Raw genomic sequence first — 26882 nt, 5'->3', positions numbered from 1 at the left:
GTTATGAGTCCTTTGGGCTGGTATGCAGACTAAGTGTTGTACATACCAAAACACAAGTGTTGAATATAACAATATATAACAATGATATAACTGTGAACCAGAAAGGATGGGAGGGGACAGCAATATTAAATATTTTAGGAAACTGCTTCAGAACATTTCTGAGTTCCTAAATTTAACACGCTTTTCTTTCTTTATGTGAATCAACCATGCAACCTCTTACAAGCTTTAAAAGGAGCTCTTTTTCGACCACTGGCTCTCTTGTACATATCACAGTTTTTCTTGCTTACTTGAGATAAGTAAGCTAAAAATGTACCTCCCAACACTGCTCTCAATTTAAAGCCATCCACTGTAGCGGCTTTACTCCTAGATTAAAGTGAAATGTCAACTTTAAATGAATGACGATTTTTAGAAACACTCGGAAAATTAAAAGTGCTCTCCAGAGGGAGCCCACTGAGCTTTGCAAAAGAAGGACTCTGGGAAGACGGAATCCACGTGCTCCAGCAGACAGCAAGCACTCTCAGGACTGCAGGGCTCTAGTCGGGAGAGGCCAGCCCATCCTCTAGCTGACACGCACTGGGGCATGTCCGTTTCCTCCTCTGTACTCAAGGATGGCTCTGTTTTTCAAATACTAACTGGGCTCCCCCAAAGGGGGCTTTTTCATAGAGATATCCAACACAAGGAAAGTAAAGACTCATTATGAAGTTCTAGATGCCATGGTCAGAGAAAGGACAAGGCAACTCTACTAGCGCACTCACCTTCCAGAGGGTCCTTATTGAGCCCCAGTTGGCTGATGATGTACCGGGGAATGTCAGTTTTGATTCCCTGGCCTTCTTTGGCATGGCCTTCTGCGGCTTCCAATAGGTAGTAAAATTCTTCAGGATCAAATTCCTGGCAAATGACAAGCATAGATTAGTAAATATTTTCTTGAGTCAAATAGGTCTGAAGTTTTATTACCTGCATCTTATTTACAGCATAGCTGACGTGGTTGAAAGTTACATATGAAGAGGAAGCAGAGGCCTCTACCCAGTAAAGAATTCTCACTTTATATTTGAAGTCTATTCATCGTCCAAGGCAAGGCCCGCACCATTAATCTCAGTATTTGGGAGTCACACGCCTTTAATCCCGGCACTGGGGAGGTGGAAACAGGAAGGGGTATGGGTGGGTGAAGAGAGGAATATAAGCTAGGAGGAGACAGGAGCTCAAGGCATTCAGTCTGAGGATTCATTGAGACAGGATCTTGCCACCTTCGGGCTAAGCATTAGTTAGAGGTATAAAGCCTTTCTAGTGGCTGGCTCCTTCTCTGATCTTTTAGCATTAACCCCATAACTGACTCGAGGTTTTTATTATTAAGACCAATTAGAACTTGTGCTCCATTACTGTTGCTCCTTTATGAGCTGAGGTCTCAGTGTTTTGCCTGGGCCAGCCTCAGATTCCTCAACTTAAGGGGTCCAACCTTCCACCTTAGTCTCCTGAGTAGCAGACTACTGAGGTGTGTGTGTGTGTGTGTGTGTGTGTGTGCGCGCGCGTGCGCCACCATGCCCAGCCTGGTGTGCTTTTCCCCCAAAGTCTCCCCTACTGTGTCTCATCAGGCACTTTTATGTATTTATGGAGCTATGAATATTTCCATTTCATAAAACACGATGAATGCTAATTAAAGTGACAATGAAACCAAAGCACCTGCGACCGCTTACGTATCATGAGTGATGCCAGAAGCTGTCACACACGGAGAGAGATTAGTCGTCAGCAGAAGTTAAAGTCAATTTTAATACCGTCTTAACAGGCCCTTACAGAATTCTTCTGCCCAGATAATCAACTTTGATTACAGTTTTGACTGAAATCTCAAAGTACCATAAAACCAGAACAAAATTGAAAAAAAAGAAGAAGACATGATCACTGACCAAAAAGATACAAACACTAAAGGTAGCCAATGCCTAAAAGTCTCTCCCTCCTGATCTGGATGATGTCTTTCAAATGGGCTGTCAACCAGCCTGTATTTCTAACACAATGCATTTTAAAAGTGCTAGTTGTAGGCATGGGTCACCATATCTCCGACTTCCCTCTGATGAACCTTAGCAACTCCAGAAACATGAGGCATGGGGAGCAGTTTAAATTAGGGGTGGCGTACGGTTAAAGTCAAGCATATTATTGTCTGATCATCCTGCAGGTTTGACCAGAATACAATCTGACTACTGCTTAATAACTGCACCGCTGCCAGAATGCCTTCTCAGAGTCAGAGAAGACGGGCCACGTATGGACGCCATCGTGAGCATTCACAGGTTGTAGGCCCTCCTGACTCTTTTTATTTAGCGCCCGTGGTTGAAGTGAAATGGAACTGGAGCTTCCGGATGGTCGCTACTTCCCACAGTTGACAATAAATAGTACAGTCACATCTACAGGCAACTCACCAAGCACTCCAATAGCCGAGCAGGGCGGGCAATAACAATTAAGATCTTTCGGACTAGCTGTTTAATAAATGCCAGTTCTCCACTTTCGGAGCGATCATGGGCCTATGAAAAAGCAATGAACAGAAAAATGATACAGAGGGCTCCACTAAATGGGAGAGAAAATCGGCAAAGCATGCTAATTAGGTAATTTCTTTTAAATCAGAAATTAAGCGACTTAAAAAACACTTTCAACAGGCATTATCTCTGACGTAAATGGACACTATCAGACATCGACAAAATAGCTCTATTAGCTAAAGTTTAATTGCAAAACTTTGATTTATTATCTTTTAGAAATCAAATGTAAGGATAAGGACCTGTTAACATGAGCCATGAATGAAGGAGACATTAATTTTATGTCCCACTAAGAACAGGATGCCAGCAGAGGCAGCTGGGCAAGAGCGTGGACTCAGCCGATGCAACACTGTGGACATACATGTCTAAGGTAGATGTGGAATGTTTCTGTTATCCTTGCCATCTAACACGGGCATCTAACGCGCTCATGGAATGTAGTTTATGCAGACGGTATGATGAACCTGCATGTTAGTTATTTTATCACCTCTGGGATGTATGCAGTCCCAGTGCACATGTTAAGGAGATGTTGTTTATATTCTGATATACACATAGATCCAACGACCCTTGTGGAATAAATAACACCTAGGCACTTAGCTCAGGCACACTAAATGGGCTTAAGTGTGTGTTAAATTTGATTTTACATGTTGCCTAAACACAGTAAGTATTGCAACAGCAAGGCTCAACTTGTTAATTGTCACTGACATTTTTAATATTATTTGAAGGAATCTAACAATACAATATTAAGGCTGGCATGGGATAAAAATCTGAATGAAAACCATTCATGTTCATTTTTTAAGGCTCTCATAATTTTTAAGGTTCTTTTTGTTTTGTTTGTATTTTCAATTGTTCTTATTGAGCTATACATTTTCCCACTCCCTTTCCTTCCTCCCTCTCCCCTTCCACCCTCCCCCTTGTTCCCCACTCAGCCGTTAAAGGCTAGGTTCACAACCAAAAATATAAGAAATTTTAAGGTTTGATGATACATATTTTAAGGATTTAGGAAAAGAAACTAATGCATTTCTGGTGCCATAGGTTATAATTTCAGAAACATTAAGAAACATTTTTTATCAAGCTTAGGGGTATTCACCGATGACAAGTCCTATCTCCAATTGTAGACAAAACTTAAGAAAAATGATTCTAACATATATACTGCATTTAAGCTAATATCCTAACAACAGCTTGCATGAAAATAAAAATGAGGAAATAACTATAGAATATGTTCTATATCTTTAGGTAAAAATACCCCTCACCTCAAACACAAGTTATCTTTAAATTTTCTTCTAATATTTGTTATGCAAGAAAAAAGAATTTTGGATAAATACCATGATTATTTTGTATTTTACCATGAGTATTTCCTTTTGTAGTTCATCATTAATGAAACACAGACCTCCAAAGATAAACTGAAGAACATACAAAAAGTTGTCTAACTTCTTGGTGACACTTGGAGCAGGATGTTGCTATACTAATTGCTGTCTTATGAATTCACAAACACACTGACTCTCGAGGACACTGAGGTACACCATTGTTCTCCCCAAAGGAGAAATGGCCAATTCAAACTGAAAATTTCCTTTCAAAACCCATAAACATGATGACACATCCCAACTTCTAACAATTACCAGCTATGTCTTACTGCAAGACATATGAACTCTATTAGCTCAAATAATATTTTATTTACCAAACTGGTGCAGGAAGACCAACTTCACTAAAGCAACACCCAGTGAAGGGGCACAGCATGAGAAGAAAGTGGCTTCATGGTCTCTTGCGGCAGCTCCAAAGGCGCTAGAGGAGTCCCTGAGTCTGTATTGTAAGTATTGGCCACTATTGAGAAAGACCTGTGACCCAGATTTGAGAGCTAGGGTTTCCTTTGTGTTTTGTCTTCTTTGGCTAAACACACCTTAGTGAAAAAGAGACTGCAGACATAAAAGCATTCTTTTGAAATTGACCTCAACCCGGGACTTTAAAGGGCATCTGTTAAATCAGGCTATTCAAGCCATAGGGGGATCAGCGCCTGGGGTTATGCTTAAGATTGCCAATGGAAAAAATGGTAAGGAGACAGGCTTGCTGGGCTCAGAGTGTCACATCTGGGAAGGGACAACAGCTCGCCAGAGAGGCCACAGCATGTTCCCACAGCTCTGCTCTCCCTAAAAGGAGCATGTTCCTCTCAGACAGGTTTGCTCCAGGCTCTGGGCTCACACTGGCAGTGTGCCTCTAAAGGGAGACTGAATTGTTGTAAATGATGGAAAGAAACTGTATCTGTAAAGAGGCATAAGAAAACATCCTTACTTCTTCCCAACAACAACCTTTAGGCCACTGGTATACGTGCTTCTCCGGCTCAAAGAGAAATGTCTCTAAAAATTAACCTTTTTCATCTGTCACACCGCCCACTCAGAAGATCCTTGAAATGCTAAGATTTATTTTTAATTGCCATGAAACAATCTGCCACGTCTGCCATACATCAACAAAAATATAGGGGGGGATTTTTATCTAATTAACTCTGGGTATTGGATCTACCTCCTTCAGGAACTTTCTAGAGAGGAAGGAGAACACACAGGACTAAGCCGGTCCTTATGATGCTACCATGGGTGGCCGCTAAACCTCTGGCACTGTAAGCTGCCACCTCCATTAAATGGTTTCCTTTATAAGAGCTGCTGTGGCCATGGTGTCTCTTCACAGCAATAGAAACCCTAACCAAGACAGAGGCAAAGCCCTCAGTACTCAAAGCTCCAGTTAAGAGTGTGCTAAGTTACTTGAGCCATGTTGGGTTTACCCACCACTGCTCCGGAAGGCTACCCAAATACAAAGCTCTCTGAGAGGCAGGCAGACACATGAATCTTAAGTCTGACCACAAGCTGTTGGTCTGCGATATGCATTGAAAGCCACTAAAGTCCAAGGGACTGTCATTCAAGACAGACAACAAGATCACCAGCCGTGGGAGGAGAAGCGGGGGAACACAGTGAGACTGGAAAAAACGCACTCATAGAAAATGCAAGCTGGGAAGGAAACCCTCATAAGAAACAGGGAAGAAATGATGGAGAGGTACCAAGACGAAAGTAAAACAGTTAAGGGATGGAAAGGAGATGGGTGTAGGAGCTGCAGTAAAAGGGGCCTCCTCCAGTAAACTGAATGTGGATCCTAAGGGCAGGACATCAGTATCATGGGAGGCATTCAGAAGTCATTCAGGGGATAAAATATTAGGGAACTTCTACATGTTGCAAACCATTGTAGGTATGCAAAACAAAATAAAACAAAAACACGCGGCTCTGCAGAGTCCTCATGTTCCAGAAGAAGTACAGTCCATGGCTAGTGCTGGTCCATGCATCACCATCCGTGTACCAGTGCCGTGTGTGCTGGGCTCAGTACGACTAATCCTGAGCAGTCTTCCCAGTGAGTGCACATGGCCAGGATACGCAGGTACATGGCCATTCCCAGGCACCTCCCTTTTCGCTTCAGTTTACGGCAGAACTGGTTTATGTCAAACAGTCAACTAGTAACCAGCAAGCCTGAAAGCTGTATGTCCCCCTCCCTGACAATCTACGGAGCACCGCTTTCGTAGTGCTGCGCGAGGAATGGGAAGAACCATGGTGAAAATGCTGCTGGGAAACCTGGATGAGAAAAGAAGAGGAAATGGCAGCTGCCAGCCAGAGAGGCATCTTCTCATCCTGCCAGAACTCAGTCGTGTGGGGGGAAGGACAGATGGGTTGCTCAAAAGTAGGATGTTAGTATTTGCCTTCAGTTTAGTGGGATTACTTATAGTCATTCAGAGGGGAAAAAAACTGTCAGGATTACATTTACACGGATATAATTTATGCCCCATGAGACACATAAACACTATAAATCCACATATAGGTTAAATAGGTTCCCCGTGTAGGCTGCGGCCAATCAACTTCAGTCAGAAGAGCTGTATCATACACTAAATGCTATTCCTCTGACACATTCCCTTCCCTTCCTAGGTGTTATCAGGAGCCGGGCATGAGCGTGTTAGACGGATGGGATCCCCTGTTTATCTGTCATTTCGGAAATTGGCTATTTTGTTAGAGGAAGAATTAATACTCAGGAAAATAGAAGTTGCCATTTACTACCCAACAGCACATGCAGGTTAATTAATAGGACACACAGTCCAGTAAAAGCCGGCAATTTTCCATTTAGCTTTTTTAGATATTAAAATTAGATAACTCCATCAAGCAACTCGCATACACTCGGGCAATTTATAATTTTATAGGGAAAGTTGTGGGAGTGGGGAATGGCTGCTTAATAATCCTTCACAATCCACTTATCCTAGAGTCATAGATCGTTAGGTCCCTAGGTCCCCGTAAAGATGATTACATTAACTTTATCCTACTATACATAATGGCCAGAGCCAACTCACAGCAGGTAGCAAGCAGTTTAGGCTTGCTTGCACATTTGCTGTGCATGTCTGTGTGTGTCCCCCTTCCCACGCCGCACGCTTTTCTGGAATGTGAACTCCACTTTTTTTTCACTAATTATTTATAAGCGAATGGTTTCATAAGAAAATATTTTGCCAAAAGGAAGGCAAAACAAATCAGAAGCAAGCCACGTGAACGGCACTTTGCTCTTACCTCCTGGAGCAACTTATCTAACTTGTGCTGCAACTCAAGAAAGTATCGTGACGTGATGAGGCCCTGGTGGGATTTGTCCAAACAGTCGCGAGCCAGCTCGATGATCTGATGGTGGGTGAAGCTCAGCACCCCATCTGCCAAGGGGAGGACATTGTCTGGGGAGTAGCTGGTGATGATTTCCCTTAGACGTTCTTCCATCTGAGCCGTAGCCTGTTGTGGGGGACACACACATAGGTGTAACACTGGGAGATATGCACGAACCACGCAACAAGCACTCTTCCATCTTCCCAGACCCCTCTGGGTTATTAAATAGACTCCTCAGAATTACAAGTGAAAGAAGCCTCGTTTGGGAGCCTGAGTGCATCTCACTGGCAGAGCACTTGGCTAGCGTGAGTGAGGTCCTGTACTCAATTTCTAAGTACAGTAATAACAACAACACACACAGGAGAAAAGAAGCTTCCCTTCTGCATGCTATAATCACAGCACACACACGTCAGTATGCATTAGTTTGAGCCCACTGACTGACACCACCAAGAACGAGTGTGAATGTTGACTGTGGGTATTAATGCTGCCTCTGAGAACCTCATCAACCACTGGCCAAGGCACCAACCAGTCTGGTGAAGACAATGATACTACAGGAAGATGTGTACATGTGGGGAAGGAGCCTACAGAAAATTCCCATGCTTTCCACTAGGAAGCTAATACTGCTTTAAAAATAAAGAGAAAGAGGAGGGGGGGGGGTGTGAAGAAGCGGGAGATACCTCCTCATCAAAGGGAATATAAATTATAAACCTTTGAGGTATCAAATGAAAAGGTGTATTTCTGGCCATCGATTCCCTCTGCTGATGTCTCATTGAATGCAAGCTGGTCCACATAAGCTTCTTGAAATAACTCTAAGGTGTTTGTGGAGGGCTATGTTCATAGACCCTTCAGATGGGTTATCAAAAATATGAAGTATTTCTTTAGTTGTTATTCCAAACTCAGAATTGTGCCAGAGTTACCCAGTATGAGCCAAAAGTTTGTTTTCTTGGCAAGGTTTCAGTGTGACAGAAATATACACATAGCACTCTATCCTTAACTGCAAACGCTGTCCCCTTAGCTCACGGCCAAGGGGATACCCTCAAAAAAGATCTACAATTTGCTTTCCACCCTTCCTTTTCTTCCCTGTGATTGCCTACTAGCTGATCAATATTCCTAGTCTACAAGAGCTACATAGGCAGAGAGATTATTTCCTCTTCCTTCTGCTCTGCTCTTAACATTGAGCCTCATTAACTAGGCATAATCAATATCTGCTTTCCTGGTGGGCAAGTGACATGTGGTAAATAGGTAAAACAGTGCTAGTCAATGCCATCGATGGTAGGTTCATGACAAATAATAAGTACCCTGCTCCTTGTTTATGAATCCTAAGACCTCCCTTTGTTCTCATGCGGCTAGTGACAAAAGCAGTAGGTGAGGGCCCAAGTGCTGTGGGGAGGCGGCCTTTGCCCTGCTATGCAGAGCCACATGGCTGAGGGGGCGGGGAACTGAGGTTGGTGAAGGGGTCCCTCAGAGAAGTGCTACTGGTCACCAAACCCGGGAAGAAGCCTTCATACTGCATTCCGGCTTCGTTCTAACCCCTTTCACCAGCTGAGCAGCAGAACATGCCAAGGTATCTCTACTGCTATGGTAACAGGTGTAGAACAGAAGATGGGAAAGGAAAATGAGGTTTCAAAGAATAAACACAGTGTTCAGGACACAGCAAGCTATGTCTTCTGAGAAAAAAAAAAAGGTGCTCTTGACAATCGCACAGAAGATGAGGAACATAGGTTCAAAGAGTCCAAAGGGTGTAGAGCCTTTGAGGGTGGAGCCTCTCCTCCTGTACCTGCCAGGGCCCCTGCTGCTGGGTACCCACCAGCAACATGCACCACACAGGGTGCTGAGTTCTCAGCAGCTGCTCGCTTCACATCTGTTTGATTGCTTTCTCCTCCCAAGCAGGCTACGGTGCTATTTAATTCAAGTCATTACTGGGTTGGACCCTCACTTGTGTTAACAACACCGTCTTGCAGAGGCAAAGCCTATGGTGCCCGATCCCTGAGGTGCCAGGCTTCTCCATTCCCATCCACTTACCTTTGGGAACCTTTCTTTGTAGACATGGTTCATCATAATTATTTCATGGTCACAGCAGGCGGGGGAACGTCCAGGGCTGCAAGCAAAGCAAATTACCCTTTTAAACCTGCCGCAGCATGAGATGGAAATAAGCCTTTGATTTATAAACAGCCAGTTGCATCGGAAAAGTATGGTGCAACCCTCATATGAAAAGCAGTTGTCTTAGGTAACGAACTGCAAGGTCAGTCATTGGCACACCCATATGCATACATACCTCAACTCACACAGACACCATGGATAGGATTCATAACACAATGCTACAGAATAATTACAGTCACGGTACTCGGTCAGGAGATGGCCTTGCGGGGCGATTGTGTCATGCACGTGGCATGAGCTTGTGCAGTTGTGGCAACCAGTCAATGAATTGCAGTATCAAACAAAATGGGGAGGCTACTAACGACAACATCCGAGACACATTTAACAGTGCAATTTCACACTTCGATCATACACCTGTGTTCGGCCACACACCACCAGAGAGGCAGGGAGCCTTCCATGGCACAGGTGTTGTGGGGAAATCCATTTTCCACTCTAACAAATATTTATTTAGGAGGCTGAAGTAGGCATTATGAAAATGGAAGCATGCAACTGTTGTGTTCTTCTGCACGGCTGTCACTTTGTGTCCTTGCTGGGAAGGTAGCTGCACAGTTTGGGGACATTTATGTTCTTGGATAGATTTAGCTTAGGCTAGATGCCCTGGGTACTTCTGCAAGAAAATTAAAAGTGGAACCCCTGCAATAAACCATGGTAATGCTAGATACAGTGGCAAAGTTTTTATGTCTTTTTTATTCTAGATCACAAAACAATTTCACATATCCCTTAATTATCCAGAATGAATATTTAAGGATATTAAGTTTATGATACTATATGAAGAGGGAAGATACAGTAGAAAACTCCTTCTTGGTAAACCCCCATGCTGAACTAAATACCTAGCAAGCTAATCTTTTTAAACAATAAATTTTTAGCAGATCAACATATACCAGTTCTGCCCATCAAGATTTCATGTTGTTGATGAGGAGACACAACACCCTGACTCCATCTTCTAGGAAAGACCGCAGCTGGGCAAGCCATCAACAGAAGCCTAAAGCTAGCTATCTCTCTTCCAGGCTAGCCCCAGCTGTGGGAAGGAATGTCCCAGGGTGTCAGCGCCTCCCTGGAGGCTGCTATAACAAGGCCACTGACTGAACAGCTGGAGCAAGGGTGTAAACGGAGGGATCCCAGGCCATGGTGAGGGAAAGCTGATGGTACTGTACCATATGGTGATGACTCCTTCTGCCCAGGCCTGCTCCCCGCTTTCCATCCACCAATGAGAATCCCCACACTTTCCCAAATATCCTGCACAGGCCTTCTGGATGGAGACACTGCCACCTGGAGACATAACTGTGAAACCTACAATTCAAAGCAAGGTATGAAACCAGCCCTATTCAATACTCAAAGGACTGCATTTGACAAGCACAAAACTCAGAAAACACCAAGTCCTAAGAATGTGTTCATCATCTCGGAGAAAGTAAGACTTAGGTGGGAATACAGAATAAGAAGACTAAAATGGGTTTTATACTATCTAGGGAAAATATCTTTCCATTTATTCTCTCCTCCCTTTCAGCAAATTTCTCCTACTTCATATGACTATATGAACTGCTCCTGCACCATCACTAGTTGACCTTGAACTTTCCGTAGCTAGACATTTTTACAGATGGTCCCCAAGGCTTTCGCAGCAATTAGCCTCTTATGAAAACATAAAAGAAATATAAAGCCTTTTTGTGGTAATTAACAATGTCATCTATTGCTGGAATATTACACTCATATTTGTGACAACTCACAAATCAGGGTGCACACATACAAATTAAAGAAATGGTTGAAAACAAACAGTTTAAGTCAATACCAGTCTGGGTCAAGCCTACGCACCTGAGACTCCGGGAACGGGGACGCATGGGCGTGTTCCTGCATCGGTTCTCAGTGGCAATGCTCTCAGTGGTGCAAAAGTGTTTGGACAAGAAGTGTAGTTCATCTGGGGTTGGCTGATATGGTAACTGGTGCAACTTCTCCTGGGAGGAACAGGATGACTGGAAAGAAATCAAAGTAAAGTTAGCAGCCCGCCTCCAGAGGAAGAATTCTAGAGACAAATGTGTGTTGGGCAAAGGCACTGTTTTATGTTGATTCTGTGCCATGACAGCAGCTATAACCTAGATGCATGAAGTGGCTCTGCTCTGAGAGTTCACATGCCTCCTAGATGTCCCCGATCTGCCTGCAGCTGTCCCAAAGGCAGCTTCTTTTCTGGGAGACCACCAAACCTGCCAGCAAAAGCCCGAGGAAGAAGGCAAAGCCCGGAGCGGGACTGCCATGATGGATCCGCTCTTGCTGAAGAGACTCCTGCTGCTGTCCCCAGCAAGCATTCTGACTTGTAGTAAGTACCATGATGATATGCTGTGAGATCATAGGGTGATGAAAGCGCCCTCAATAAGCTCATGCTGTTCTTTGATGCCAATGCCACCCACGTGTGCTATGAGCATAAAGGAAGGACAGAGAAGCGGATATTTTCCTGAGTGATATCACTTCTTTATTTGATTCTGGAGTATTTCTTTCCTTTCCTTTTTGTGGGGTGGGTGGGTATGGGGGGAAGAATGTTCCTTCTCTACTGAACAGCTTTGGTAGTCCTGAGGCTTTACCCCTTACCATAGATTTACTCCTTAAAAACTATCCCTTCCTGGGCTAGAATTAAAGGTGGTGCACACCTTTAATTCCAACACTCAGGAGGAAGAGGCAAGCGGATCTCTGTGAGTTCGAGGCCAGTCTGGCCAATAAAGCAAGTCCCAGGAAAGGCTCCAAAGCTACAAGAAAATCCTGTCTTGAAAAACTAAACAAAAACAAAACAAAACAAAAATCCCTCAACATCTGGAATGTGATGGAGAAGGCAAGTAGCTAAAAATAGAAGATTTTTTTTAAAGAACCTGACTTTGGGAACTGCGCAATGAAGGAACTGTTTGTTTTGGGTTTTAGGAGTGGTAAACTCAGTAAATCAATGCTAATAAAAGATGTTGAGAAATTTGGGATACAAGGAAACACAATTAGAATAAGCATACTTTTTTGAAAGGTACTCATTTGAAAAATGTCAGTTCAAGCAGAGTTCAAAACAAAACAAAACAAAAAGACAAAAAGACTGTCCTATAAGAGTCACCCTCCATAAATACCGAATACTGAAGCACCACAGCGCAATGGTACTCAGAATTAATGACCAGAGCTGAAAACAGCCCTGCACCTTGAAATTATAAAACGCCCTGCTAAGTCCACAGTAAGATGGACAGGGATTTTTATAATGTAATGAGATTATTTTATAAACCATAAAAATGAAAACACTAGAAAAAAATTATGAGATAAACCAAAGCTATATTTGGGATAAACAAGCACTCCTAAAATACTTCCACTATGAGAAAAGGAATAAAACACATGAACTAAATCAATTCAGAAAGTTGGGCAAAGAATTGTAAACATCAAGAAGCAGAGGAAACTGCAAAGATAAGGAAATTAACAAAATGAAAAATGGGAGAAATTTATACAGGGGGCTGAGGACGCAGCTCAGTGGTGGAATAGTTCACGTGTACCAGGCGACAGGCCCGAGGCCTAATCCCTAGCACAGGAAGAGCCCAAACCCAACACCCACACACACCCACACACCCGAGAGGGAGGGGGCAGAGTGGAAGAACTAAAAACAAACAGAATGTATACACTTGAGAGAGACAGAGAGGGAGAGAGAGAACTAAAAACGGAATGAAAACTCTCTCAACCCCCCACACCCACCCACACACCCGAGGGGGGGGACAGAGTGGGAGAACTAAAAACAAACAGAATGCATACACTTGAGAGAAACAGAGAGAGAGAACTAAAAACAGTATGCAAATTCTCTCTTCTCTCTCTCTCTCTCTCTTCAACACACACACACACACACACACACACACACACACACACGCACACACACACCTTATCTGTATCTTCTTAGGTAAATCCGTGTCCACACTTATGTCTAAACAAACCCACTAAGTTTACAGCAGTCACTCTGGGTAGCAAAGCACCATCTGAGCAGAGAGGGACTCGTGAAGGATATTCAGTCCACTTAGTGTGGATGTTGACTCAGGTTGCTACGGAAATACTGATATCCTGGATTATGACTTGCTGGTTCTGTGGCTGATGGGCTATTGTGTACAGGGCAGCGGTCAGGCTGTCTTTCTGAAAGTGAAAGCTAATTTTCAAATGCAGCAGGCTCAGGGTTTTTCACTGAGTGAGTGTGTGTGTGTGTGTGTGTGTGTGTGTGTGTGTGAGAGAGAGAGAGAGAGAGAGAGAGAGAGAGAGAGAGAGTGTCTTTCACTGTGCCGCTTAGGCTGGCTTCCCTGGTTTCAAATGATCCTCCTGCCTCAGCCTCGGAAGAAGCTGGAACTACAAGCATGCACCGCCACACCTGACTCTCGTGTGCTTATTGAAAAGATACCTCTGTTGAACAAAGCCTCCTTGGCTCAGCACTTTTAGAAGAATATCAAGACAATACAGAAGTTTTCCAATATACTGCTTCACTGCTTCCTATTTCTCCCAGTGTGGGGCTAGTGTGTTTCATTAACTAGTTTGCATATGACTTTTGACTACACCATAAATCAAAGCCACTTTCACAGAATAAAGATTTACACTAAAATCTGCTATTCCTCCATGCAATTAGACTTCAAATACATTTTTACATGATGACACCACTCAAACATCTCATCTCTCGGGATAACCACTTTGTGAAGACTAGTCCTTATATGCATGCATAAATTCCTACTTGTTATTACTAAAAGAATATGATCTATCAGCCATACCTCATATTTATGGGTATGTAAACTCTTATTTTTATTCTTTCCCTCGGTGGAAAATAATTCATCTAGGGAGAAATATCTCCCCACTACTGCAATTCCATATTGCTTATTTCAAAAGTAAAAAGTATGATGTGAATATTAGCATACAGAAGTTCCACAAATTAATTTTCACTGCCAAATTTCACACTAAAAGAACTGACAATACTAAATGTTCTCTGGGAGGAACAGACTAACTGTATACGACAAAAATCTGTCTAATTTTGGAATATAACATTTACACACTTGGCAATTCTGAAGTCTCTGTAATAGCCAAAAGATATTATAACATTTACATTTTAGCATGAATGGGTCTGGGGTTCAGCTAACAACACAATTATTTGTGAACTTCTGAATTGCATTTGAAAAGGCTTCTAGTTTTATCTGTATATAATCTATATTCCTTTTCCTTTAAAAAAAAAGTACAATTTTGATAGGAGAAATGACCAATAGTTGATGAGACTTGCATGAGTGATTCAGCCGGGGAGTGAGTAAGCAGAACCTCTAAGTCACCAGCAGACACAACTGTGCTGATATTTGAAGGGTAAGGACAGAAACGGACACAGAAGCTTTGTAGCTTTCCATTGTCCATTCTAGAAATGAAGGAAGAGAAAAGCTACCCCATCTCCGCCACAGCGCACACAGGCCAGACTCAATAGTCCTTGCTTTTGGCAAAAAGAAAAATTATGAAAACTAAAATTTCATTTTGAAGGAAGAAATGGGAATTTGAGACCTATAATTGCCTTCCACCTCCATCAATACATAAATCATAAATGTGTAAGAGAAAAGCTATTAAAAATGCCTTGGTGTGTGTGCACGTGTGTGTGTAAAAATGGTCTCAGGGTTTATTTTAGACATTTGATCTTTAGAGACATTTGTCTTCATGCAGATCACCCACAAAGCCAAAGAAATGCCACTCACACGGCCTAAAAAGAACGATGACATTAGGGTCTGGATCACTTGCTGTACTTGTATAGATTAAATAATGGGACGAGTAAACAGCCCCTCAAATAATTTTCTCTGCTTTAGATTTCTGATACATAAAATGATGAAAAAAACCAGCAGCAATATCACAGATTATATTGCCAGCATGCAACGAGCCCCGACGCTTTGGGGAGCTAAACTAGTGCCTATTTTAAAACACTTATAAAAACATAGTTTAAAAAATTATTTAGATCCAATAGTCTGACTCAATGTACCCTCCTCACCCTTTACTCATTCATGTTAAGAAAGTGATAACACGATTACTAGAAAAAGGTGCATCTGTACTCTCCAAATTTTCATGCGAAAGACAAATTTGTCACTGAACTGTTATTACCATCGACTGAAGGTGATGCAAGGTGATAAAGTTGAGAATAAAGTCAAAACCCATGAATTTTAGCTTGTATTATTAAATGACTATAATTTAATAAAAGCTAACATAAAGTGGGGATGTACCTAAGAAAGTCACAGAACAAAGAATGAAAGAATGAGCGCTCTGTTTACATGTGGCATGATCCCAGTGACAGGCACCCCAGGGTCTGGGGAGGGACAGCACTTACTCCATCTTAAATTACTCTGTGCAGAGTCAGTTCTATCACTCATTTTGGCAATCAGTTCCCACATTTTCACATCTGAAATAACCAGTGATGGCCGCTGCTATAATGGTCAAGTAAAAAGCTCACGGGTACTTAGTCACAATTTTACCCACCAATAACACCCAGGGTTTTACCCACGTAAAGCCGGTGTGCCACAGAACCTACTCAGAAAAAATGACGCAAATGGATAGGAAACTCGCCTAGCACAACAAAGTGAGAAGGAAGACAGGAAAATAAATGACCTATCACTGTGCACTACTCTAAGGGGGCGTAAAGCGAGCCCAGCAGATGTCAGCAATTTGGTTTTAGAGGTACCCAGAAATCCAACATTACACTTGGGCTTCTAGAAACACAAATGTGAAGGCCCCGGGGAGGGGGAAGGGAGACAGGGACTGCTACTTGGTAGGTTATCTAGCAAGTTTTAGTTTCTTATAATTTGAGCGTTCATCATTAGCTACAATACATGCTTAGCACAATGCTGGGGGTAGGCATCCCTGAACAGCAAACCATGGATTTTGACAAAATGAGGAGGAACTGAAGCAGAAAAAGCTCTATAGTCTCAGGGACACCGCCTGAGTTGGTGGTTGAGGGCAGTCAGAACCCCTCAGTAGGCATTCACTGAATACTGTGGGACCTCCTGGGTCTTTCCCAATGACCACCTGATTCCCAAAACGCTGTGGTTCCAGACACTCTCTAGCTTAAGCCAGAAATGCTTGTATCTAATCTACTGAACAGTTCCCAGTAACTGCCAGGCCTGGGTTTGAAATGTTGTTCCCGGCGAGAATCTCCTTTTTCTCTATCCCTTCCCATGGATTTACTAAGTTCTTTGCCTGCCTTTCTAAAAGTTGTTAGGGCACTGACAAATTGATGACGCTGTGTGGGGAGGGTAGGAGGGATATCCTTTGAAGGAGAGACAAAGCAAAACAAGCTTCCATATTAACCACACAGAAAAAGATCAAGTCCATCAAAATTGAATGGCGTCTTCACCATGAATACACCTGATATGGAAGGAAAGCATTGACACTAGACTGTTGTTTTCCCCAAACTGCACCAATGCTATTAAAATGAAGGTTCTCACTCTCCTCCAAACTTGTCATCCCCGGCCTTGGACAATTTATGCCCCATAGTTTGGAAGCTTTCAGCAACAGTGTGCCCTTCTGGCATTTGTTAGTCCATCGTCTGACACACATCCCATACTGAGGTAGAAATGTTGGCTCCATCTTGGCCGTCCCACTGGGAAATACTCAGAGAGGAACACAGACTGCAGACCAGTTCTGCGGTTGTGAGATGAAAAGAAAACCCAGGTACTTACAGAGACCGTGGAGCTTGGTGTATTTGTCCCATAGCCTGAGGAGGGAAGTGAAGCCAGGGACCAACGACGCCCGTCCGTCCTGTGGGACAAAGCTCAGTTAGGCCAATGGGGGACAGCTGATACCAGAGAACTCCGGCATCTCTAATCAAACAAATGACATCAACATAGTCTATGAGGATGTGGGGATGCCTGGGCACGGTTAGGGTAAACAAACATTATACAGCAGGTTGCCTTTTATTTAAATGGAATCAATACAGCCAAACAAGTAGAAAGTGAATGGGCTGATCCATACTATTGATCTCTCACTAATACACTTTGACAAAATGAATACAGGGGATAATTACAATGGTCAGACTCAGCAGATTCAAAGCAACGCAAGCAGAAACAGGAGGGATCATGGTCTATGAGGGAACTGACAACTGGCCAATGATATTCACCAGGGTCTTCACGCCATCAGTGTGCAAGACCTTGGGGCAGGCTCGTGGCCCACCTCTTACCTCTAAGGGTATAGTTTTCCTTATTGTAAACAGGTGGAGAGAGCACTGGGCTCCTGGTTACTTCATACTAAATGGTAAATAACTTTACAGTCAGAAAGCTTCAAACTCCGGTTTTGGGTTTTGGAAAATGACTGCTTTCTGACATGGCCTGGCTTCATATTGTTAGAGCAAAGGCCACGTTCAGAGTGTCTAAGCATGCAGAAGACTCTGACAAGTCACTTGAAGGGCCGGAGGAAAATTTTCTACTCATAATGGAAACTAATGCTAAGAGTGCGTCTCCTGCTTAGTCTTAGAGACCAAACTGTCACATTCCTTCAAGAAAATGGTTTCCACCCTTGAATGGAGGGTAAATGGTGGCTTCTGAGCTGGACTGTAGGTATAAGTCAGTGGCACACAGGGGTCTAAAATGAATTTAGGCAGTGGTTATTAGTGGAAATACTGCCAGCAGGGCAAAGGGCAGAGGAATTTTCAGGTATTTCTGTTATTCTAGAACTTTATTCAAATTTTCAAATAAGATCATACCATATCATAAGTTACTGGGGAAAGAAACACATGCAAAATTTTTAGGGTGCAAAACAGGAAAAACATTTTATCAAAAAGTAGCACCACTATATTCTTAGCACAGGATCATGCAGAGATGCTCTGCAATTCACAATCCTGTTAATTTACCGAGGGAGCAACAACAGTGGACAAGGGCTAACAAAAACACATTCAAAGGAAGCTGATATCACAGAACTCCATGGCAACAGACTTAAGCTGGAGAAACTGCAGTTAGATGCTGATATGGAAAACTGCCACTGTAGCTGAGAGTCAAAGAAAGGTCTTCCTGGCTACCATGGATGCTACCTTCAGTAAAAGCAAATGGTCCACAGAAACAAGACGGAGGTCAAGCGAACACATTACAGAATGACTACAATAGATTTTAGTGAAATTTACCTGTCATTTCTGTGGTCATGATTGGAGAACAATTGAATCAAATGTTTAAAAAAGAAGAAGAAGCAAAATGAGATGTTTATAAATATACCACAGAAAAGGAATTGGGGCACTTAAGTCATTTATTTGTTTAAGAAGACTTTTACACAAGTGAAAATTTTGACTATTTCTGAGGAAAATAATTAGAGTATGCACATAAAAGATACAGCCATCAGTTAAATGGGACACAGGCAGCTCTTCTATTCCGCTACCTACTAAAATCTTTAAAAAACAGTGCATGGATTTTTATATTTTAACTATTTTTAATTTAGAAGAGAAGAGGATATGGTTTGAAAAGAATTATTCAGTCCATTTAATAGCAATTATCAGGAACTTGTCTCTGGAAAGAGGGAGGGACAGATTTTCCCCCACCATGATTTTGATTTGTGATTCATTAACTCCCTTTCCCTCAGGTATCCACAGACGTATTTCAGATGGATGAACAGTTCCAAGAGGAGGCATGTTCTTATTAGTTCTGAAGCATAAATTACATTTGCTTAGTCCAGAAAACACATAACTCGGAAGATGTTTAAACAAGAATGTGCTCAGTTCTTGGTACAGCCATGGACCAGAAATAATTCATGTCTCATAAAGTTCCCCAAGTTGCCTGTGTCTGTTTACTCAAATGGAGCAAAAGGACCATTGTGTTCTCATTACCATGACAACCGCACATCAGAAGTTACTATATATGCTATACGCACTACTGAGGGGAGAAAGTGCCCCCTTTCCAAGGAAGCTATCACACAGGCACTATTTGGATATGACTCACAATGCTGTCTTTTCTGTTCAGTAGCTCCCCATAAAGCAACACCCAAAGACAACATCCACATCTTCCCAAATCAACAAGGCTCTTTTGAAAAGAATCTTTTCTTTGTGGGAGCAAGTCTTAATGTTACATCAAGTAAAAGAAGTAAGAGAGGGAACCATCTGATGAGGACACAGGGCACAAAGAGATTATACGGGGTGGTGAGGAAAATCAACTCACAAAACATTTAGATTCAGATACTACACAATAAAGAAAGAGTGGAATGCTCTGATACCAGCCTGACGTTTAACTGTATGAAGAGAAAACAGGTTAGTATGTTTAGTGATGATAGTCATCTGGGGCAATACACTTGTCTAGATAATGTTGGGTCAAATTAAACTGTACCAGTCACCAACTAAAAGCTCTTCCAGCTCCAAAGAGTTGTAAGGCTAACAGGAGGTTACCCTAGTGAGTTGCTGGTGTCCAACGGTCTGAAAACCTGAAGTCAGAAGGCAAACTTTTTTAATTTGCTTATAGAAATATGTTCTGAGGTTTAGCCAGGCAAATAGCAACTGGGTAATGAGAAGACGATGAAGACACTGAATGGATTGCCAATGAAAGCCAAGGCAATTTATAGTGTGCCAATGCCCAGCATCTGACAATGGTACAACATTACCTCCATCTTACTGTTCAGCAAAAATGTTTAGCACAGCTAGATGGGCCCTTCAGTGTATGGACCAAGAATCCTTCATCTTTGGATGAAGGTTCTTTGGACCAGAAGCATTTTAGGTTTAGAATTTCTGAATTTTTTTCTTTCAAGGTATTTCCAAATCTGGTGAACATCCTCAATCCTAAATCTGCAGCTTTTCTGAGCATCCATTGCTACTTAGAACAGCTCAGTGATTCCCAGTAAGTTTCAGATCCAGAGACCAATGAGATGGCTCAGTGAATAAAAACATTTGCTATGCAAACCTGAGCACATATGATCCCTAGAAGCCACATATGTTGTGGCACACTAGTGAGTGAACACACATGCGCATATGTAGAGAAGGGGAATAGAACTTAAATTTAAGGGTTTCGGATTTTTGAATATTTGGGACCTTAGATTTTTCAATTAGGTTTTACATATACTGTAATTAACAATATGAGCCAGATGTTTGTGGTGCACATCTTTAATCCTAACACTTGGAAAGCAGAGGCAAGCAGACCTCTGAGTTCAAGGCCAGCTTGGACAATATGTCTTGAACAAAACCAATCTCTCTCTGTGTGTGTCTCTGTCTGTCTGTCTGTCTGTCTGTCTCTGTGTGTGTGTGTGTGTGTAAAATATTTCCTTATTCCAAATAGAACACAACACTATGATTATTTTTCTCTCTAATTAAATTCAGTATGTTAAAACCTGTCTTGATAGGTTTACCCTTGATCTTTTTATTAAGTAACAGTGTGTGTCATCATACTTTACAGTGTATAATTGAACTATTATGCTACCAGGGGTGGAACAGGAAGAATGTTGAACACTTAAGGTCAGAGAAGATTAGTAAGCTGAACCTTTGTGCCTTCACCCCAAAATGATTTCAAAGACAGGGCCACCTTTCCTCTACTGGGCTAATCTATAAAATAATGAATGTAAGAATCTCAAACTAGCATTACTTCATGAAGGTTGGGTGACACACAGCCAGTGGGAGGCAATAGCGCACCCAGGCGGAAGGCCTAGGTTTCCTGAGGGGAAACCGTCTCTAAGCAGCAGGAGTCGGCAGATGTTAGGTAGAAGGCGTCGATCTGAATTCTCATAATGAACACGAGGCTCTATTTACCTGAACAAAAGTGTAAGACAACGATCGCTCATGTCCTAATCGAAACTAATCCTTTTTGAAGAGTGTGGAAGGAGCCTCAGCTGGTAGCTCCTGCAGCACGAACTGGAGGGCTCCAGTGGTAATCTGCAGTCATGGTGTATGGTGTATTTGTCAAAAATTAACATGCTCGTGGGGCGGGGGGGGGGGGGGTTGCTCATGTTTCTGTAGCACAGAAGCCAGATTCATCTGTCCTCTGGTCTCCCACTTAATTATCAGATGCTTTTCATTTTTATAAATCTGGCAGGATTAAGAGACTGTGGCTTCTGACATGTTTTAATACACACGGCAGTGAGATTTGCATTCACTTATTACGCGGGGGAATTGAATGCACCCACCCTCCGTTTTGGAGTACAGAGAGCACCTGTTTACTGACTGGCACAGCTCCCTTCCGCACAAGGAGTAGTGAACCATCATGAATTCATAGTCACTGGGCAGACAGACTTTTCAGGGCCAGTCAGCCTTGGCATCTCTCCTGTAGCATAATAGTTAAAATCTTAATTTAAAAAAAAAATAAAAAAGGTTGGATCTTAAGATCCACATATGGGTTCCGGCAAGCTCCTTGAGATGCTGTCTTAACCACTCGTGTACTCGCCCCACAGTGGGACACACCGAGGCCTTGAGCATATGATGGAAACCGGCCGTGGTAATGGAAGGACAACCATGTCTTCTTGGACTGGGACTTCAAGTAGAATCTTAATCATACAGAATTCTGAAAATGTCACTGGAATCTGAATTATCATATAGAGTTCTGAAAATCTTCTTCCTAGGGTTTCAGAATATAAAATGTATCACCTGCTGACATGTGTGCACACTGCCAGTGTGCTCACTAGGAATGTGTAGAAGAACAAATGCATTTAAAAACACACCTATACGATCTGTAATAATGTAAATACTATTCGAATTCATTTTCGGGTATAATTAAGTCTCTTAGAAATTCTTCCAAATAGACGGGCCATCCAGACCATAAATTAAATTGATTCTGATCATTAGGAGACCAGAAGAGGCATTTTGCATTCTGTCTTTCCTGGGTGGAGAAGCCAAGGCACGTCTGTGAGATGACTGAAGGGGAGTGGAGACAGGATGTCTGTCTGAGGAAAACACACTGATTCTCCAGAAGAGAAGGCTGAGGCCACAGCAGGGGACCAGCCTTGGCAAGCTTTAGATTCTTCTAAGTAAGAACACTTCCTCTTAACTCAGTTCCCCAAGAGCAGAGGCATAGCTCTTGAACATTTGCTGCTAATTCTAAGAACAATATTAAGAAAAAGAGAGTGCTGGGCAGTAGTGGAGCACACCTTTAATCCAAGCACTCGGGAGGCAGAGGCAGGTAGATCTCTGAGTTCAAGGCCACCCTGGTCTACAGAGCAAGTTCGAGGACAGCCAGGACTACATAGAGAAACCCTGTTTCAGCCTCCCCACTTCACCTCAAAGAAAAGATCACAGAAAACATCCTAACGATCAAAGCATTGCTTTATCTCAGATCTGTCATTTAATTTAATTGCTGGTTAATGCCCCCAAATTCATACCTTGTGATCAGGGTCTCTGTTTTACAAAATGTACAACATATGATAACAACAAAAGCTTGTACCAGGACATGGATAAATAGAGCCTGAATAGCAACCACTCAAGAATTTCAGTAAAAATATGCTAAGGCTGAATCGTGCATAAGGCATGCTCTACAGATGGAAGAAAACACAAAGAACCTCCATGTCATCACTGGGGCTCACATTCAGCTAAGGAACAAGAGGCACCCTCCAACTCTACCCCACGGCAGAAATCATCAAGACAACTGCAAAGCAGGTGTGTTCTAGCTAGCACGGTCCTTTGGTAGGTGAAGCTTTATGTGAGATGGAAAAGAATCTCACAAGACAAAACCCTGGAAGAGTTGTGGCACGGCAGTGTTTGGAAGGGAGAGAGCAGAAATGGGATCCCCTGGGAAACAGTTTAGTGTCCCACCCATATGCAGTCCTTACCTCCGTGCGAAGGAGAAATGGGCTGAGGCACTGGGGGAGAAATTCCTTGGACTGTCTTGCGGGCTATTTCCTGTGGAGAGCAAAGGAGACATGAATAATCTCACTCTGTTTTCCTACCTTTATCCACATCCAGAATCTTCTTAGTAATCAGCTTCTTTACAGTCCCACAAAATGTCATTTCCTCTAACAATGTTTTAGCTTTGCCTGGAGCAAGGGATCTGGGAGGCAGGAGAGGTGGGGTTGGGGTGGGAGGGCACTGAGTTCCAGCACAGCTTCCCAACTGGGCAAGACATAGGAATATATACAAATTAGCACTATGGCTGGCCCCAGTCCTCTGGATATTTAATAACCTAAGTATTCTGATCTGTAGAATAATGAGTACATATATGTTTTGTATTGTGCATTCAGATGCTAACACTTGGATGGATGTTGAGTTCATGCTTTTTATTTGGCGGAGAAGAAAAAGAAGTCTTGAATATAAAGGCTTCAAAGTATACATTTCAATGATGGATGTGTCAAAATTAGTCATAAAGTATGAGGGAGAACCCAGCCATCTGGACCTCTGTCTAAAATGTCCCAGGCTCTATCTTAGCACTGCTGGAAGAACCTGGCAGGATTACCCTTGTCAATATTTTCTTCAGCAATCTGTGTCTCTAAGCAGCTGGAATGTGACTGGCCAGGCAGACACTAAAAGCCTTGGCCAGGCGGAGGCGGCAGCAAGTGTCTCTCAAGTCCCCCACAGAAGAGGAGGAGCACTGATTGCTCACAGGAAGGAGGGCAGCACCCCTGGGGCTTGTTACTTTCTCCATTAGCCCGCTCAACCTGCTGCTGATCATTGACAGGGCTTGGCAGGCAGCTGGCGAGGGCAAGTTCAGGACACTCCAGACCACGCTGCTTCCCCTGCATATTTAATTAGAGGCACAGCGTTGCCGGGGGACCACTTGGGAATGGAGCTGGTTTCAGTAAGGAGGTGAGAAAAGGCTGCAAAGTAGCCCTATTGGTTTCTTGGAAAGTGGAAAAATAGATCGTGGGGAGATAGACAGATGCCTTTCATCCCCCAACAGCAAGGCCACTGTCCCATCACTAGCTCCTCAGTGATGAGTGACCACTGTAGCCAGCTGTAAGGAGTACCGACCTCCAGTTTCAAGTCCCGCCCAGCTGGAAAGGTAAACAATTTGCTATTAGTGTGCTAAAAGAACAGCCCAACACCTCAAGGGGAAGGTTAGTGCTACCTTGAGGACTTCTTAGACTGTTTACATCGGCCACTGAAATTTTTCAATTAACATAAGGTTGCAAATTTTATAGTGTTGTCTTCAGCAGATGCTATTAACTTTATGACAGGACAATCAAAGCCAGTCAACGGGAAGCGCTGAGAAGAGGTTTCTTTATAGAGAGCCAGGCAAGGAGCGCTTTCCCTGCCACAGTGAAATTTATCATGTCTGTGCATCTGCTGCTCCCGGGGCCCCTGGAGGAATGGATTTTGCTTTTGCTGTCCAGTAATCCAGGATTCATTTTGTCTGTTTATCTGCACAGCAAATTAACTTATTTTGATTTCTCTCAACAGCATTCCTTCTCCCACTCCTAATTTAGCTTGTGTGCTGCTCGCTGCATTCTGTAAAAGCGCTCAATAATTTCAAGATGGCTAAAAGCCCTTGCTTCCTAAGGGGGATAATCTAATGCCTGGAGTCACTGGAGAGAGGTTGTTTTTCTTTTCTTTTAAGTTTGGGGAATATATTCATGTTGCTTGTACACCATGGGGAACAAACTATCAGTAAATTATTAGTTGTAACAAAAACAATGGCTTACTTGAAGCCAAGACCTTCTGACAACAATTTTTTCTGCCTCATTCACAAGAATAAAGTAAGATCAGGGGAATCTGGCCTGATCCCTAGCCTGTCTTCTCTGTGCAGAAAACACTACAGCTGGGGTTCAAATGTGCCAAGGGAAAACAAAGAGTCCATTCAATAGTTTTCACAAAATGGGGGTGGGGGAAGAACTGAGGGATGAGCTGAAAATGACTGACCTCTAGGAATCCAGCTACAATTTTATAAAACATTTTATAGCACGTTATGATCTTTCAGTTTGAGGACAGAGACAGACGGAAGGAAGACTGATCAAACCTGTCCTGCGAAGAAATGAAAGCTGCCAATACTAATACAAAGCTGCCAGTAGCCTTCCCCAGACTTGTGGGCTGCCTTTCCAGGTACCACTGAAGCTTCGTTTTCCTTCTCTCTCTTTCACTGCCATAAACCCAAACCCTAGGCTCTTTCATCTTCAACCTCAAGGGCCATCTGCAGAATTCTTCAGATGCAAGCTGAAAAGCTGAACAGACATGTCTATACCATTCACAAAAGTCATGTGTCGCTTAAGAACTAGACTGTTCTGAGTGGAGTTACTGCGCCTTTTTGTCAATGAGTGAACATCACAGAGTGAACGTCAACAAACTAAAATGACAGCATCAGTAAGTGATGTGATGTTTGGGGACCACAGCGGTATACAAAGTCTATCCATGTTTTGACAACACTGACAAGGTTTGCTGGGCTCGTGCAGAAAGACTTGGGATGTTGTTGTGACTGGACTATCACCGACATCCTATAAGGCTTCATAAGGTATTAGAGAAAGACAGGTACTAAGTCGCAGGGCAGTTCGGCAAGCTTCAAGTAAGACGGTAGGTGGAAACTTCTGGCAATTAGAAACAGCTCAGTCAGAAACACTGCAAATATTAAGGCAGTCCCAGAGACAAGCTCTCCAGCTGACGAAAATACAGAAGGGTACACAAAATGGCTGAGGAACTCTGTTCATTGGTGTTAGGTAGTGGCAGGCTGTAGAGATGCTTGGATGCAACAAAGGAGACGGAGCTGGACCAGCACATGTAAGGTCAAGAGAAAGAACTTCTGTGGGCAAACCAAGAGTGATGGTGATGCGTTAGAAACAAGCCCGGAAAAGGAGAGAGCACAGAGAGTGAACACTGTGTCGCCACTCCGGATGGACTGGCGGGATGACAGGGTGGAACAGCCCACTAATAGAGAATCTTGAAGGTGGGTGGGTTTGGGCACTAAAACAGGAAAGGGTAAATGAATACTGTATAGATGTGTAAGTCCTTCACCGAACAAAAATTCAATTGTCCCTGGGGAGAAATGTTAAGACTCGCATGCTAGAGTTACGGAAGTCAATCATGGAAGGTTTCATTCTTATCTGAAATAAAAACGAACTTCTTTTTGGCCTATCAAGACTTAGCCATATTATTTTGTTCAACAGCATGCACACTGCTGCGAATGTGGGGTTAGAATTCATGTCATTTGCGTTCTATGAAGTCCTCTCCGCTGAACACACGAACGGCGCAGGTTGAGAAGAGCGAGTGAGAGGGATTGAAACTGGAGTCCTCCACATGACCTTCACTTGGTGCAGCCCTGCTCTCCGCATTCATCCACCCATCTGCAAAGCAATACCTGAGAGACTCTGGAGCAGAAACCGGTGCCAGTTAATTCTCTGCCCATATGTGCAGCACTTGCTTGGAACTCACGTCCTGCTGCTCCAGGGATTTGCGGGCTCTTGGATGTTGGAGAGCTCGGACACTTTATGGACTGCCAGTATCCCCGCTGATGCTCCGACCTGATGAAGTCAGCCTTCGCAGTGGTCAGGCATTGGGTAGGTAATTAACACCAAGATCCCCAAAAGGCAGAGGCGCGGCTCAGATGCCAGCAGTGTGTAGGAGCCTTGCTTTACCTAACGGCACGACACGGGGTGCCTCATTTTAGAGGCAGTTATTGTGAAGAAAGCGATTTCCAGATTAATTAAATTGTTTGATTGCTTTGTAATTAGGCTGGAGAAATCCTGTGTCTTCGCCACA

At 43.1% G+C, this 26882-nt stretch overlaps 1 protein-coding gene across 12 annotated transcripts in view; it reads right to left on the bottom strand.

The window, feature by feature from the left end:
• The window catches only part of Mast4 (microtubule associated serine/threonine kinase family member 4), a 579791-nt gene that overhangs the window by 53174 nt on the left and 499735 nt on the right, over window positions 1-26882 (bottom strand). For 6 of the 12 annotated variants that reach the window (XM_041663594.1, XM_041663599.1, XM_041663596.1 and 3 more), the window contains 8 exons: window positions 23033-23102; window positions 18432-18440; window positions 16999-17077; window positions 11141-11298; window positions 9200-9275; window positions 7094-7303; window positions 2406-2507; window positions 756-888 (listed from right to left, as the gene is read on the bottom strand). In XM_041663594.1, coding sequence (XP_041519528.1) covers window positions 756-888; window positions 2406-2507; window positions 7094-7303; window positions 9200-9275; window positions 11141-11298; window positions 16999-17077; window positions 18432-18440; window positions 23033-23102 — 837 coding nt within the window. The remainder of the gene's footprint in view (window positions 1-755; window positions 889-2405; window positions 2508-7093; window positions 7304-9199; window positions 9276-11140; window positions 11299-16998; window positions 17078-18431; window positions 18441-23032; window positions 23103-26882) is intronic. The other 6 variants (XM_041663595.1, XM_041663600.1, XM_041663597.1 and 3 more) reach the window with 1 other exon arrangement.

This window comes from Microtus oregoni, unplaced genomic scaffold (assembly GCF_018167655.1).
Source record: "Microtus oregoni isolate MIOR12 unplaced genomic scaffold, Mior012 000014F_ref0000157, whole genome shotgun sequence".
Lineage (NCBI taxonomy): Eukaryota > Metazoa > Chordata > Mammalia > Rodentia > Cricetidae > Microtus > Microtus oregoni.
The sequence above is the reverse complement of the archived record's forward strand: the minus strand, read 5'-3'. Positions and strand labels throughout refer to the sequence as shown.